This window comes from Sceloporus occidentalis, unplaced genomic scaffold (genome assembly GCF_023333645.1).
Source record: "Sceloporus occidentalis isolate IW3139 unplaced genomic scaffold, rSceOcc1.0.p SCAF_31, whole genome shotgun sequence".
NCBI classification, from domain to species: domain Eukaryota; kingdom Metazoa; phylum Chordata; class Lepidosauria; order Squamata; family Phrynosomatidae; genus Sceloporus; species Sceloporus occidentalis.
In genome coordinates, this window is record NW_028317011.1 from 3,485,472 (window position 1) to 3,502,044 (window position 16,573).

General features: G+C 39.4%; 1 protein-coding gene across 1 annotated transcript in view; it reads left to right on the plus strand.

Moving 5' to 3' along the window:
- The first annotated feature begins 9,726 nt into the window (after positions 1 to 9,726).
- Positions 9,727 to 16,573, plus strand: part of LOC149298738 (kielin/chordin-like protein) — a 44,082-nt gene continuing 37,235 nt past the window's right edge. The window contains exons 1-3 of the mRNA XM_089487255.1: positions 9,727 to 9,844; positions 12,867 to 13,423; positions 14,742 to 14,814. Coding sequence (XP_089343381.1) covers positions 9,727 to 9,844; positions 12,867 to 13,423; positions 14,742 to 14,814 — 748 coding nt within the window. The remainder of the gene's footprint in view (positions 9,845 to 12,866; positions 13,424 to 14,741; positions 14,815 to 16,573) is intronic.

The window sequence follows — 16,573 nt, forward strand, 5'->3', positions numbered from 1 at the left end:
TAAGCACAGATAATAAAATAAAAAATATTAATTAAACATAATAAATTCTTACATAGAAACAGATGGGAACCCATCTAGTCAGTCTGCCCATTTAAACCTTAATCAGTTCTAGCTTCCATATGCCTGTCCCATGCATCTACATATGACGATCACACTAACAAAGGTTAAGGTGAGTGTAGCTATTTGTGCTGTATTCCTGCTTTAACAGTTCAATTACATATATATATATATATATATATATTTACATGACAATTTAAAATAGTTGGTGACATTGCTCAACAGAGAAGGTATCTGCGCATGCATATTGGGTGTGAATGCGTGCATTCTTCTGTAGCTCCTGCCTTTGTTTTGAACAAATAAGCAGGCAAACAGGAAGAAAATATCAGGTGAACTTTATATTCTAAGCACAAGAGGCAGGCATGGATGTGCAAATGTGTTAATAGGATTTCAAAAACAGTTGAACCCCCCCCCACACACACACACAAAAAAACAGACAGGGGACAGGGGTAACGTAAGGTTTTTTAACCCCTTCGTGACAAAGGCTGATTTTACTTTTTGTACCCTTCGTGACAATGGCCGTTTTAACATTTCTGCGCTGCTCGTGTTTAGTTGTAATTTTCTTCTTTCCCGTTTACTGAACCCACACACATTAGATATTGTTTTTTTCAGGACAAGAAGGGCTTTCTTTAGATGATATGGTTTTGATTGTATCATATTATTTACTATTAAAAAAAGTATAAAATATGGTGAAAAATTTAGAAAAAAATGACTGTTTCTAACTTTTAGTTGAAAAATCTTTTACTCATCTATAAAAGGTAATGAAAAAACCTGCTAAATAGATTCTACTATTTGTCCTGAGTTTAGAAATACCCAATGTTTTTATGTTTTTTTGCTTTTTTCGACACATTATGGGGCAAAAAGTACAGGTAGCGTTTTGCTATTTCAAAGACATTTTTTCCAAATCTGGTAATTCTTCCCCCCATGTGCCATTTCGGGTATCTTTGAAGCCGGCCAATGCAATTTACCCCATCAAGTCATATATTTTTGAAAACTAGACAGCCCAGGGTATTCCAAGTGCTAGTATTTTAACCCTTTCCAAGCACTAATTCTACCATCAGCCTTTGTCAAACTTTATGGTAGCCATTTTTTTTGCATTTGTTTTTTCACACACATTTTACTTTAGGTATGAATAAACAGGTTCTGGTATATGTCACTATCATAAAACACCTGTCGGGGTGCTAGCTGGAAAGGTAGGGAGCGTAGAGCAGGGTAGCACCAGATGGAAAGAATAAGCCAAATACAAAGTCCGAGTGATAAATCCGGGTCAGGGCAGGCAGCGAAGGAGCAATAACGAGAAACAAGCCGAAGTCGAATACCAGGACGTCAAACACAAAAAGGCAGGATAAATGGGGAATCGCACAGAGAAGAACACAAGGCACTAGAAGCTCAATAACTAAGCCCAGACTGAAGGGTGAGCTGGGTTTTTATATTCTACAGGCCAGGTTCCTCCCACTGACTCACAGGTGTTACACCTACACCCGAGAGCATAAGTATTCCCCACCATGGGGGTTAATTAGGGGTTAATTTAGTCTGCCCTGCACTACCGTGCGGCGGCCAGCAGAGGGCGCCTGAGATTGGGATTGTGTGGGAGCGCGCCGTGCGCGGCCGCAACAGCGTGGGGGCGCACCTCGCAGCAACTGCCGCTGGCGGCCGTGATGGCCGGATGATCTGCCGTGTGGTTGCCGGCACGGGAGGCACCGGAGGACGAGGACGTAGTCCGCCCCGCAACGGAGCACGGCGTCCAGCCAAAGACCCCGGTAAGGGGCCCCGGTAAGGGGCATGATGAGGGGCTGGGGGCCTGACAACACCCCAATATGTGTTTAGCAACATCTCCTGAGTACAGCGATACCTCACATGAATGATTTTGCCTGGCTGTTTGGGGGCAAAAGGGCCACATTTGGGGCATGCGCATTTTCAATGTTGAACTTTGGCATTTGGGGATCCACTGCCCATGCCCTATTTGGTACATCTTTGAGCCGGGCCATTTCAGTATGCCCAATAAAGCCATATATTTTTGAAAACTAGACACCCCAGGGTATTTCAAATGCTAGTATTTTAACTCTTTCCATGCACCATATCTACCACCAGTCTTTGTCAAACTTTGTGGTAGTCATTTTTTTGCATTTGTTTTTTCACACACATTTTACTTCAGGTATGAATTAAAAAGTTCTCGTATATGTCACTATCACAAAACACCCCAATATGTGTTCAGCAACATCTCATGAGCGCAGTGATACCCCACATGAATGATTTTGCCCATGCCCTATTTGGTACATCTTTGAGCCGGGCCATTTCAGTGTGCCCAACAAAACCATATATTTTTGAAAACTAGACACCCCAGGGTATTTTAAATGCTGGTATTTTAACTCTTTGCATGCACACATTTTACCACCAGCATTTTTTCAAAGTTTGCAGTAGTATTTTTGTGTGTGTATTTTTCCCCCACACACCTACTTTATGTATGAATTTACAGCTCCTGGTATATGCCGCTGTCACACGACACCCCAATATGTGTTCAGCAACATCTCCTGAGTACAGTGATACCCCACATGCATGGGTTTGTCATTTTTGGGGGGAACTAAAAGGCCACATTTGGTACGTGTGCATTTTTCTAAATGTAAATTAGATGTGTGGCCATCCTTCCCCCCCGTGTTAATTGGGACATTGTTGAATCCGGCCAATTCAATTTACCCCATCAAATCATACATTTTTTAAAAGTAGACACCCCATGGGCATTTAATATGCCAGTATTTTAACTCTTTCCATGCGAGAATTGTTTTAAGCTAATGTGCTAATTTTAGGACTTGCTCACAAAAATATATTTTTTATATATATATTTTAATTTTTTTTGGCCTTTTTTAAAAAAATGTTAACATTTTTTTTCAACTTGAAGGTTCCCCTGATAGTGACATCAGAGGGAAATAATTTTTACATTTTACTGTTTTTTTAAGGTCGAGGCATTACAGCAACGCCGTTTGGGTAAAAAAATCGATCACGGATCGATTTTTTTTTACCCGTTTTAACAAATGACGGTCCTGGCACGTCATTTGTCGTTAACGACATGTTTTTCCGTGACGTGCCCGGACCGGCAATTGTCATCAAGGGGTTAAAGTTTTAACCACATTAATTAGAAGAAGGCATCATCAGTAAACAGTGTAATAGACAGCAGCAACTAAACAGTCAATGTGAAGGGACAACTTCAGTCTTTTGAGCTGCTGTTGGTCTATGAAGCATATTGGGTATCTCAATGTAACTCAATTTAACAAAAGCTGAAATACAAATATATTTTTGAACAATATATACACACACATGGACAGCTAAATTATAAGACAGTCTTCTCTGCTAGAAGATGAGTTGTTTACTTTAAGAGAATATAACAATATATGTGGCCAGTGTGCTGTGCCGGAAGGGGTTACCGTGTCATTGGAATGTATGAGAATGTGGGGGGACACAGATGTCCCCAGCTGTGAACAAAGTCCATGAGGGTGAAATAAACACAGAGCTTCCAGAAAAAAAGAACAAGACGTGGGATGTGGGAAAACAAGGATATGGGGATAAATCACAAGAGTCCTAATTATAGCGAGCCAGAAGTCTTTGCTCACATACTACAAGGAAGGCTGGAGAAATGTTCATATTATCCGCAATGTATAGGCTGTACATACAAACTTCCTCACTCAGGTTTACTAATCTAATCTAGAAAATGGAATATAAAAATCAGACTGCATTATTATCAGACCAAACACGATAGCAAGGTCCATTGTATGTATGAAAACGTGTGTGTGCGTGTGTTGAATTTTGGTGGTGTCCCTCTTGCAGATGTATGGGTGGACTGCGCAGAAAGCCCCATATGCATTTGCCTCCTTCGCCACCCTCCCAGCTATTCACTTCTGTATGCACGTGATTTACTTACTGCCAGTCAAATTAAGCACCCGCTCTGTGGACATGCAGGTGAGGGTCTGGCCCCCCAATACATGATCAGTCAGATAAATCATCAAATTAGGGAGAAGGAGGGCAGCTGCAGCTTCTACCTCAGGTAAGTCCGTTTTTGTATTTGGGAAGAATGCGTAAAGAGTACTCTAATGTGCATTATTCTTTAGTGGAGCTGTCAGGGACAGTAAACCGTCACATTTGATTATGTTATTTGTCCATTTTGTATAGTGTCAGTGTTAGGTTTGTAACTTTGTGCTTATTTGCTGTACAGTATCTCTCTGAGTACAGAGTTCACACACGCACAATAACTTGTTCCAATACGAAGCCATTCTTAAGACAAAGTAAGAATGTTCTGCCAAAAAAAAGTTGTGTCTCAACATGTGAGGTGTAGTAAAATTAAAAGGCAGATGTGTAGATTTATGACCCATAGTAAGCGATGACTATAAAAGAAACCTTTATTTATTCCATTGATTTCAACAATTCCTAATTCCTTAAACTTTGATACAGGAACATACTATAGTTTAGAGGTAAATGAAAAATGAATATATACATTTGTATTTTAGGTGACAATCCTATACAGAGCTTACACTTGAGATAGGGACATGTATATGTGTGTATTCATATATACCGTATATTCTTTTTTCCAGGACAATATAATAATATATATAGTAAACTATGCATCCTATCACATGATAAAAAAAATCCATCATTTCACGTCCATTACCTTTCCATAAATTCCAGACCAAATAGAAAAGTAACTTAGATTAAATAATGTTCTTAAAAGCCCCCTTAGTAAATGCATCCAATAAATGTGATTGTACATAAATGTAGATTGCACCCGCAGCCTGTGAAGGTCCCCGTACAAAATATAGCATAGGGTAGGCACAACAAGGAAGGGGCTAAATTCTAGGGAGACAATATATGCCCTAAAATATGCCAACTTTTTTTTTTACTGGCGGAAACGGTTTTTGGAGACTTGTGATCTCCCAACGTCTGAGCTCTACATGCTGGCAGGGATCCATTTTTAACCACCATGTCAGCCAGCTGACTTCACAATAGATCATCTATCAACATGCTGGCCCTTTCATCCCCACTGTAGTGTGTTTTATTGTGTAAGTAGCCTCCTCTATACTACAATGAAGTTTGTATGTAGTTGCCACCCTAGAGCTTTTGGGCCACCAACATACCACATACTTAGCTGGCACTCTTTGGGCTAAAGGTGCTGGTGTGTGTATGCTGCTGAATTTCTGCATTTGTCATAAATAAATGCAGGATTAGAAAGAACATTCCTAGTGGTGATGAAGACAGCAGACTAATACATTGTCTCTTCTAGCATTAATACAAACATGACACATAAAATATTTTGTTCTGGATTATAAGTGTAAAGACATAAACCAATAATGTCCATGTACGCAGACACCTATGTGTCATGTTGACACATAGAAGATCAATGCAATTCTGGGCTTGTTAGGACAGGAGTACACCATCATATAAAGTGAGCGTGAGCCTGTGTGACACTTTTCTATACATACACAGCTGTGTTTGTTTGCAACATGAGGTCTTCAGTAGTCTCTATATACACCAAAGTGAGACCCCTACCTCCATTCATGTGCTGCCAGTGATACGCTTCCTACGATGACAATCCGAGCAAATCCAGATGTGGCCGTCTATAATATCCATGCAGAGGGAACGGTGGTGTGCATTTGCAAACTCTTATTCGATCATATATGTATATATATATATATATATATATATATATATATATATATATATATATATATATATACAGTCTAGAAAAAAAAGCATACATGATGGGGTACAAAAAAAAACAAACAATTTAGGGTTCAGGGTTTTTTAAATTTACTTTGGAGACAGGTTGTAAATACACAGTAATGCATTGTAGTCTAAAACAGATGATTGAAAGTAAAAGTATAGCACTTTGAACACATAAATACATATGCATAATACTGAAAAATAATTCTCATGAATTTATTTTTAACTTTGGTACTTCTGTATACACTTACATGTAGTTTTCAAGTAAAGTTATCATTTTATCTGTATGAGCCACTGTTAGACAACACAGTGTACAGATCATATTGTAATCCCTACCATGAAAAGGATTCTTGTCTTCCACTAATCGTTCCAGTTTAAATCTGTTTCTAAGTGTGTACAGTATATAAAAACACAAAGCAATCCTCTTTACAGTGTAGGCAAGATATATTAAGTGTATAGTGCCAACCACTCACCACAAGCAAAGTTATGAAAGGGAAAGAAAAACATATTCTTTAAAATAAATGAAAAACGTTTTAGATAAATTGAATGTTTGACCTGACAAAAGCCCAATTCATCAAATGATAATGAAAAGAAAGATTACCCTCTTTTTAACAGTGCTTACATCAATAACAAAAAACAATCCACAATAAACAGAGAAGATAATATGGTGTGAGAAACAGTAACATGAAAAGTTACTTGATACTTGTATCAGCTCAGTATAACAATTTTGGTAATAGCAGCAGCAGCCGCAGTGGTGTATTTTGGTAAAAAAGTGCTCATATTAACGTGAATAGGGTTGCTTTCAAGGGGTCTAACGAGACCGCACAAGTGCGCAGGGGGCTTTTATTAGACCTGGCGACATATTCCAATTAAGCCAACTGTGCTTGGGGGTGGCAGTCTCACTGCCATAAAACCGGGCACACAGATCACATTGTTGGGTGATCTGCCCCCCTCGCTGTGCCGCTGCTCAATTTGCTGGTTAAAAGGGAGATCTGATCTCCCCAACTGGCCAATTTACAGTATGGAGAGCTGTGCAGAGTCAGCATTGCCTCCGTTACGATGCATTATAGGAAAAGGAGGGACCAATATGAAATCACAGCAGGGGCGACTGGGAGTGCTGGGTCAGGCCTAGGGCAGCCCCAAGATCAATATGCCACAGGTTAGACCCCTTGGAAATCTTGCGCAGGCCTGTCTGCAGATGACTATAGCATGTGTGCCCTTTGGCATGGAGGGAATGTGTTTAGCCAAACACTGGGGGCAGGGAGAGAGGCAAAAATAGGGGGCATTCTGCAAAGGGGGGAAAACTGGTAATGTAAAGAGAACACTCACCTTCCACGCGTATTAAAGTGTATATTATGGCTGGAGTGGCCCTTTATGTCCTCGGCATCCCAGAGGCGGCACTGGATCTGACTGGCAGCAAGTATATCATGTGTGTTAAGATGCATTAGACTGGATGCATATCCTGCATGGAAGATAACTGGGGAACAGGCAAATTCTGAATCCCCTCCATTTATATGCAAAAAGGGGCAAAACGGAACTGTGAATGGACCTCTCACCTGTCATATGGATTAAAGAGCAATGGCTGGAACATCTCTAATGTTTTTAATGCTTTACAAGACATTACATTTTTAATGACATTTTTGGCTTTAAAGGGAGGCGGTATGATGTTATACAGGGTCTTTAGAAAGTAAGTCAGTCTCCTACCTCCATACAGCTTGCAGAACAATGGAATTAGTCTTCAGAGTGATGAAAGACATTCTTTTCTGCTGAGTAAGCAATCATAATCCACTGGTTCAAGGATTACTCAGCAATGCCATATAGGTGCAAATGTCAAATAAAGATAACAGAATACATTCTCAATTTATTGCTCCCAAACGCCACTGGATTTACAGGAATAACAAGACTTAATACTACAAAGAACCAATGCAAGCAAATGGATTTTAGTATTTTAAGTGGCCAATGCAATATCATTTAATCGGCAGTGAGCATCGTGATCACATTCTTTACCAACCTGTAACTCTATTAGTCTTGCCTATTTAACACTTTGCATGCCAGGACACTGATCTATGCTCTTCTCCTCACTTTTGCATCACAATGGATTATTAATGGATGTAATATATGAATACATTTACAAACCCTGTCCTCTACTTAGAAGTGGTTGAGTTTTAGCATCCCAACTATTTGTATTGCCTCTTTAATAATTTATCCCACTCTTAGTGCCTACAAAAGTAAATTCACCTTACATGTATCTACCATAAGTGATAAGTTTGTTTTTTTTATTATTATTATTATAGGTGTTGAACATCAAAGTGACTAGCTGAAATTCATTGCAAAGATAAGTTGTTAATTCTATTTTAGAATTTCCGTTTACCTTTATAGTAGCTACATTGCAATGAATTGGGACATAGAATTAAATTCTATAAAGAGTGACATGTTTTAATCTGGTATTTCATCTAATGGACTGTCATTTTGATTTGTGAGTTTTAAAGTTGTGATACATTTTTCATAAAAAGATTATTACAAAAAAATTAAACATGGCACATCATAGTCTGCTGAGCTTGCAATCTAAGAAGGGGCTTTGGAGTAAACCTTTAGATTTCAATTGAAGCAGCCGGGTTAGCTTGATTGCAGCTGTATAAAGTATTTATAGGAGGTAGTAGTGAGTGCCTGTCACTTAGGGGAACAGCAATGTGTGGGAATACCATAGTTTGATGATAAGGATCTCTGTGGGTAGATGGATTGGACACACACGCTGGGCTATTGCTGCAGTCTTAAATGAAGAATTGTAGCATTAGAACCCCCCCAAACATTGCAATAAAAGAAGGGTTATTTTAAAATAGCCTGAAAGATTCCTACCACAAGGGTTAACCCCTGAGCTGCTGGCTACTCAGTGTGCAAAGACTGAACCAGCTTCTTGAGGTGGATCCAAATGCATATGCAGCTTTCTCCCTCATACCCCACCCCCAACAGCACAAACTACTATATCCAAAGAGATGGGAAAAGGAATTTGGTGTGAATGTCAGAGGAGGGTTTCAGGAGGGGAGGGATATATAGATAATGAATCAGGAGGGATGAAGAGAGAATAAGAGGATCTCAGGAGGGTGGGATAGTGGAGTAGGTGGGACAAAAAAAGAATGAGGAAAGGATTACATTGAGAATAATGGACTAAAAGAAGGGATAGATAGAGGGGAGGACTAGCTATAGAAAGAGAGGCAGAAAAGGGGAGGGATGAAAGAGGCACAGAGGGGATAAACTTTACTTAGCAGTCCTTTTCTTCCTGTTTTTTTGTGTTACAGGACGGGTTGCAGCTTCATCAGACTGTTAATGACCCTAAAGAGCAGGGGGCATCTGAGAGGAGCAGAGCACCTAAGGACTTCTGCTTGCCATCTAAGTCAGGGCACAGTTTCTGTGTTGCTTTACCAATAGAAAACTACGTCTGCAAGACATTCTTGGACAGAACCTCCTACTACTGCTGTGCATGAACCTCATCCAGGTGCATCTGCAACCTCTGAAAGTCAATCCTAATTCTAGTTTACTCTAAGCTACATCTGGAGGACTTTTGCTGCTTCTCAGCTCTAAAATGCACACAGATGATTATTGTCTTTATGGATTTATAACCGTTTCTCACCAGAGATGTGACTGGTAAAGGTATTCATTTGTCTAGGACACCATCTACTGACGGTATGAACTGTTTTGTACATTAAGCACCTGTTATTCTTGGGAGTGCCTTCACAGACCCTTTTGGATTTTAGGTTGTTTCTTTCTCCCCTCTTATGCCAATTTCAGCACTGGCACATTGCAGGGACTGCCCGTGCTGTGGTGCTTTTCTAGTATCCCAGTCAGTGGCACTGCGCAAGGTACCTTCTGGAGACATATCTACAGTGTGTCCTTCTCTAGGTAATCTTGGTCTCAGTTTGTCATGTATATTTAGTCTCTGGAACCTGTGGCATCAGATTGTGAACCATGCTGTCCATAGTTTGGAGTGTATTCCTGCCACTCGTCCTCCTGTCTACCCATTGCCTCTGCCAACATCCAGAGAACGATGACCTGGAACTTCAACTTCAATACTATGATGACAATGGTGAGTAAGACGGTATACCCAGAGCTTTCTGTTTATTATTATTGTTATTATTATTGTTTTATATAGCACCGTCAGATTCCGCATCACTGTACAAAAGGGTAGACAGCACATAACAGTGTATAATGTAACAAGATGACATACAAAAACAGGTGAGGAGGGCCCTGCTCAAACTATCTTACAATCTAGAGTTTTCACCAAGACTGACTTTATGTTATAAGGAAAATCCTTTAATAATAACTTGTAGGATTGTTATGGAGCAAAAGCAAATGCTTAGAAATTTTAGGTGATCTATAATCTATTTGCAACATTTTAGATAGTGTCAATATCGTATTTTAATACTTAGATAGGTACACATTCTGTGGATTATTTTTTACAAAGATCAGGTGTTATTCACGGTCGCGGAGTACAGTATTCTGTGTTGTTCTTATAGCATAAGGGGTTCAGGGTTATGGACTGGGGCCTATAAGAGCTTGGACATTGTACTTAATTACTGATTACGTCATCCAGAAGGGAAGAAGCCAAGACCACTAAATATATTATCGGTAACTTTTCAGCAGCAGATGTTTTGTAGTGTAGAGTCTCACCCAGTGCTGGGGGAAACATTTGAGCATGCTTCACAAAAGGAAGAGTTTACTGTCTCTGACAGCTGCACTAAAGAATAATGAATATTTAAGCACTCTGTGAGTGTGTAAATACGCATTCTTAAAAAACAAAAAATAAAAAAGCAAATCAATAGGAAGGCTTCTTGTGTACACGCATGGGGGTCTCTATACACCCTGGTCCTGCAGATTTTACCGAGCCAGCATTGGAGCTGACTGCTGGTATCAAACACAACATATAGAAAAATAGTAAATACACCCTAAGAGAAGCTAGCTGGAAACCTTCAAATATTTCAAGGGATTGAATAAACTCAAAGAGGGAAGCATTTTACATAAAAAATAGGAATTGCAGAATTAGAGGGCATGATTTAAAGTTAACGGATGATAGACTGGGGCTAATGCGAGAAACTTCTACAGTAAAGGTAGAAGATAGCTGAAATAGACCATCATAGGACATAGTACAGAAAACCTTATCTCATTACTGACACATCAGCAGATGACAGCATATATTGTTTGTAGTAAAGGAAAATACATAGCATGTGCAGAAGAGAAGACAGTTTATACTGTACACACCTGTGAACTTTCTAAATGAGCTTTAATAGTGCATTGCGAAGAGTCTATGTAGCGACTCACCAATTGTGTTACCCAAATGGCTTTAACACTTGTCCTCATTGAAACCTTGACTTTCCATTATTTAAACATACACTTAAGTCAACATACTGGAAGCAAAAGCACCAACTGGGAGTCTTATATATGATCACAAGAGTCAGTTTCAAGCTGTGTGACCCTGAGAATCTGCCCCTTCAACCCGAGACTCTGATATTGGGGCAGAAACCCTGAGACTCAGGTTCAAACAGTGAGAGTTCCCTGGTATAGTATTATAAGAACACGCTCATGAATCCTACAATACAGGCAAAATTACGTCTTTTATAGCACGTGCGAAAAAGCACAGATGCTGTATTCAGTGGTCCAAGAACAAGTACAAACATTTTCAATTGTGTTTCTTGATGCTTTACGTTAATAAAATGGGACCAGGAGAATTATATGCTGTATACAATGATGTCGGCTAGCATTGACTTTCCCCTCTCAAACAACAAACTGAGCCGATTCATTAGCTCAGTGCTACTGAAATCCTGCTCGTCTAATAAAACCCCTTTCTCCATGGACTCTCATTACTCAGAGTGTCAGACTGGGTGATTGAGACTGAGCCGTTCTATTTACCACAAAGCAGTATAATAAGTCAGGCATTTGTTCTCATATAGCTACCTTAGCTATATGTTGAGAAACCTTTTGATCATGTGATGCTGGTACCACCAGGAGGCCTGAAAGTCTGGGACTGAGGCCAACCCTGCCCCCATCCAGAACACTGCTGCTCTCTGACTCATCTTTAACGGCTGTGTGTGATAGTATAGCCTGGGGGGGTACAAATCAGTGACTGGGATACCTGCATAGGATTGTTAAACATGTAACCCTCACTGATCATAATCTGTACCATCTCTCTCCGTTAGACACCTGCAAATATTATTTGGACAGGCAGTGACCATGCTGAGTGTGTAGACATATCACCCAGTTATTGTTTAACTGTAAAGTGCTAAAAGCTTGTGTGGAGTATGACAAGCTCACCTAAAATTAGACAATTCAATACCTAACGATCACTCCACTCAAAAGTTTACAGGTAATTTGCAATTCAAACATACCTAATAATCCCCTATATCGGGACATAACAAACCCCAGGGGCCAGGTAGTTGTGGCTACTAGGATATTTAAGATCTGGCTCCTAACTTTCTGTGCCATCGTATTCCGGCCTTTATCACATCTAGACACAGCCATATGTCTGAGATTCTTCTTATTTGTAGATCTGAGGTATGGAGCGCACAGCGAATAATCTTTATAAACCGGACAAAAGAATTCACATGATTTGTATCAAGAAATGTATTGATGCCTATTGTGTTACAAATAATAGAAAATTATATTCATTTTGTTGTGGAGATCTTTCACTGCAAAGTTATATTGTCCAATTGAGTTAATAAAGGGAGAACACAGTGTACTCTGGGCCTGGAAGAGACTTGAAAAGTCATGTGATCTGGGACTAGGTGATAAGGATGAATGCAACAAAGGCCTTTAAAAAAGAGTTTTGTGAATTCCCATTGTAGAACTCTGGAAAGAAGTTTTACTTTACTGAGAGGCAGAAGAAACAGCCTCTCAGCAGCAGAAGCAGATGTTAATGGGATTTAAAAATACATTGGATAGGCATATTGATATAGGCCAGACTGATCTAAGACTGATTACAGTTTGAGTTTTTACATCAGGAAAAATGGGCAGAATAGATGGACCAACTGGTTCTCATAATCTGTGTTTTGAAATGCCATTGATATTAGCTTCCTCTGCAAAATTTGAACATGTCTATCTCTTGTTTTTTGTAGTAATTGATCTTCTGGAAGCCCTGAATGTTACTCGGTCTATCAAAGGTGTCACTAAATCAAAAGGTCGGGATCCAGGATCCTCAGCCTGGAAGTTCCGTCAACGTGTTCCCCACCTGACTCTTCCTTGGGACTACTCTGTATATCTGTTGTCCAGCACGCAGGGATCTCTGGGACTGCACTTTGTAGCCAAACAAGCCAAGAACAATCAAGGAACACTACTGGCCCTCCGGTCTCAAGCTGCTACAAAAAAGGACGGTCACCCACTACTGCGTCTTGTATCAGACACTCATGCTGACCAACTGCGTTTAGAATACCGCACACCACAAAACATGGAACCAGCATCCTTGGTGCTACCCGGAGGATCACCTTTCACAGGTTCCCAGTGGGTCCGTCTTGCACTAAATATAGATGTTTACAAGGTGACAATCTACCTAGACTGTGAAGAACCAGTGGTGTTTGGGAATGAGCGAGAGGATGAACTGCTGAGTCTGATTCTCCCCTTGGATCTGGAGATCAACTTTGCTAGCACTCCAGGTGACAAAGAGAGCAGGTTCCTGGTAAGTGCCCACCCCAAGCCAGTTTTCAAAGGTAAACTCCTGACATCAGCTCCAAAGAAAAATCAAGTTGCAGCCTGGGATGTGGTTCTTCATTGAATCCGTGTATTTTAAAATTTCCACCAATATAATATTACCTACCATGCTCTTATTAAAACATCACTACCTATGTTTCTGCTTACTAGGACCTATAACCTACATCAATATTAATATACACAAATATTGACATCAGAACATTTGCTGATTCATCCTGGACTTTCCAGTATTATTAAGTATGGAATGATGGTGTCACACAAGACTGCCATCATTCTTACTGCTGTCCACCAAGCTTCTTATAGGTTAAGATAGGCCCATCTGTTATCTGACTTACCCCTTTCACTTTAATTTGCAATGATTTTCATTGTCTCCAGCATTTCCAAAAACCAAACCTTTCCTCTTCACTCAACATACAAGGACACCAGTATAAATGACTTGGTGTTAAAGAGTATTTTTAGGAAATGTCACAAAGGCTGTTGGTGACCCTCATCATTACCATCTCCACCTCAGAAAAGCAGCCCTCTGACATCCTATCCTTTTGCATCAAGATTAATGTACTTGTCAGTTAATGCATCCTCCTAGCTAGACCTTTACCCTCATCTTCCAACATGCTCTCACTTGCCATATACTAAACATCATTCACTCAAGTATTCAGAATGCTCCATTATTAAGACATATATCTAATGTATTACTTAAATCCTCTTGTCTTAACAGACATGGGCTTCTCTGCAATTCATTCAGCAGAATGAACTGTGTACCTTTAGATATTGATAATGGAACCTTTTTTTTTTTTTTACAAATGTTTAATACTCTGAAAACCAGATTTTTGTCAATATCACATTTATAATGTTCCTTGACTTTATGTCAGTTTTAAGTGAGTTTCGGTATATATTGTTTGTTTATACAAAACAACGAGTCCAACTTGCAGACTAGATGGGCCAAATTCTATGTTTCACATTGAATCACTGGGGATGGGATATCACAAGGTCAAATAATAAATAAATAATAAAGAATGGTTTGAAGATACCAATGGTTTAAATGCTACATTTCTATAATCAATTTATGTAAGCTTTACAGCTACCTCATAGGGGCAGAAATGGATTGAGCCTAAAAATCTGTATTAAATACCCCAAAATGTTAGATGTCAGATGCACATTTGTAGCAGCCATGTCTGATCTAGACTTTTGGAGGTAAATATGTGTAATGAGAGACTCTTGAGTCTTCCTTATTATTTTCAGATTATGGAGAATGTAAAGTAGTTTGACAGTCGCTCCTTTCCTTCCAGGGATACTGGCAGACAGCTGAAATTTTTCCAACTGGGCTCACTCACAGACCTTGGCATTGCGAGAACCATTCAGGTAAACATATTATATATTATTGTGAAATTAGATTTTATCAATTAATTTCATAACCCATGTCATAAATGTATTTTTTATTCCGCACGTGCAACATGCTTTGTCATTCATTAAGTAAATGTCTGACTAACTGCATCATTTTCAGATTGTGGAGACCGCAAGGACAAGTGGGTAATTTTGTCCTTCTATCCCCTATTCTCTAGGAACTTAATGCTCAGCGGGTACAAGTATATCACTGTAATCTACAGCCTTAAATGCCAGTTATAAAGTGAAACATCAACATAACACTGCCCTCTAGACACTCTTTTTTGGCAATTTAAAATATTTGTCAGAATATAAGTCTCTCCTGTTGGATTTGGGCTTTATTTGTGCAGTCTTTTTGTCAATAAGTCTCTTTATTTAACCATTTATTCATCATTATAGTCATATTTGTTCCTAGCGGCTAGCCAATTGACTTGCCAGTGTATACCACACCACAAGAGACACTGTAGCATTTTTTGATGACAGTTGCGCTTCAATTAATGGTGAGTCTGATTGGACCAGTTATTTGTTTTTAAATTCTGGAAACTTGACTTCCTTTTCTGGAACAGCTGGCATTCTCATGTCGAATCTGGACATGCAGATGCTGAAAAAAAATATGGCTTGTAAGAAGTCATTGATTTATGTTATGTAAAGTGTGTGTTTTACTAGGATTTTCCTGCACTGTTTAGAATTTTATTTGCAGAATAACCTTTAAAAAACTGCCAGGGCACCATCTTTCTTTAAAAGAAGAAGGAAAAACATGCTTTTCATATTCTATAGCCACTATTGTCAAATTCCATCGAGTCCTAGTTCTTTTATATACTGTATGAGCACCATACCCTGTAAACTGATCTCCATGATTTCTAGATAGCTAGGTCAACCTTTTTGCATACTCGCCTAACATGATACCCATACCATGCGCTTATGAACACTTCTTATATGGCTGCAACTTTAACTTTAGCCAGAGCTGCTGACTTGCTTTTTGTTAATTATAGTACGTCAGCATCTAATTAAAAAGTGTTTGATTTTAACAAAGACATGCCGATTTTCACTGTCTATCACCGAACGAGGTTTTTGCACACGCAGCTGTGCTCCAGCAGGGAGGATGTCATATATGCAGGCGTGCAGAAGGTTAATGTATACATTATGGTCTACTGCAGTATGAAAGTAGATTTTGCACACACAAACATATGTGCGTAATTATTGAACAGGAAATACGTGCATCCATAGCAAGACAGTCTAGTCAATGAATGGGGTTATTCACACAATACGGTACTGGAAGTCGTTTCTGCACACCAAAGGCTTGGTAGTCCCTACTAAGTAAATCACAACTCCTATTGTGCCCATAGGATCTGGATAGTAGAAGAAGGGACTGTGCTTTGAGGGTAGATAGCAGGACCTTTATGAAATGCAGACAAAAAATATTACACTAATGAAAAGGTGGCAGGCCCTTCTAACTCAACTGCTTGGAGTTATAGAACGGTGAAATAATTCAAGAACGCCTATGACAGAAAAATCACACTAGAAATAAGATGTTATTTTTAGGTAGAACATGAGAAATACCATTACATATGTTATGGTGGGTAAAGGTGATGGAAAACCCTTCCACTTAAAATTAAGGGGGTAGTAGAAGCATTATTAAACACTCATCTACAGACACCAGACAAGCCAGAAGGCTTGTTTTTCCCTCAGAAATATCATGGTGCTGCCACAACCACTCTGGGTAGGCACATGCAAATAA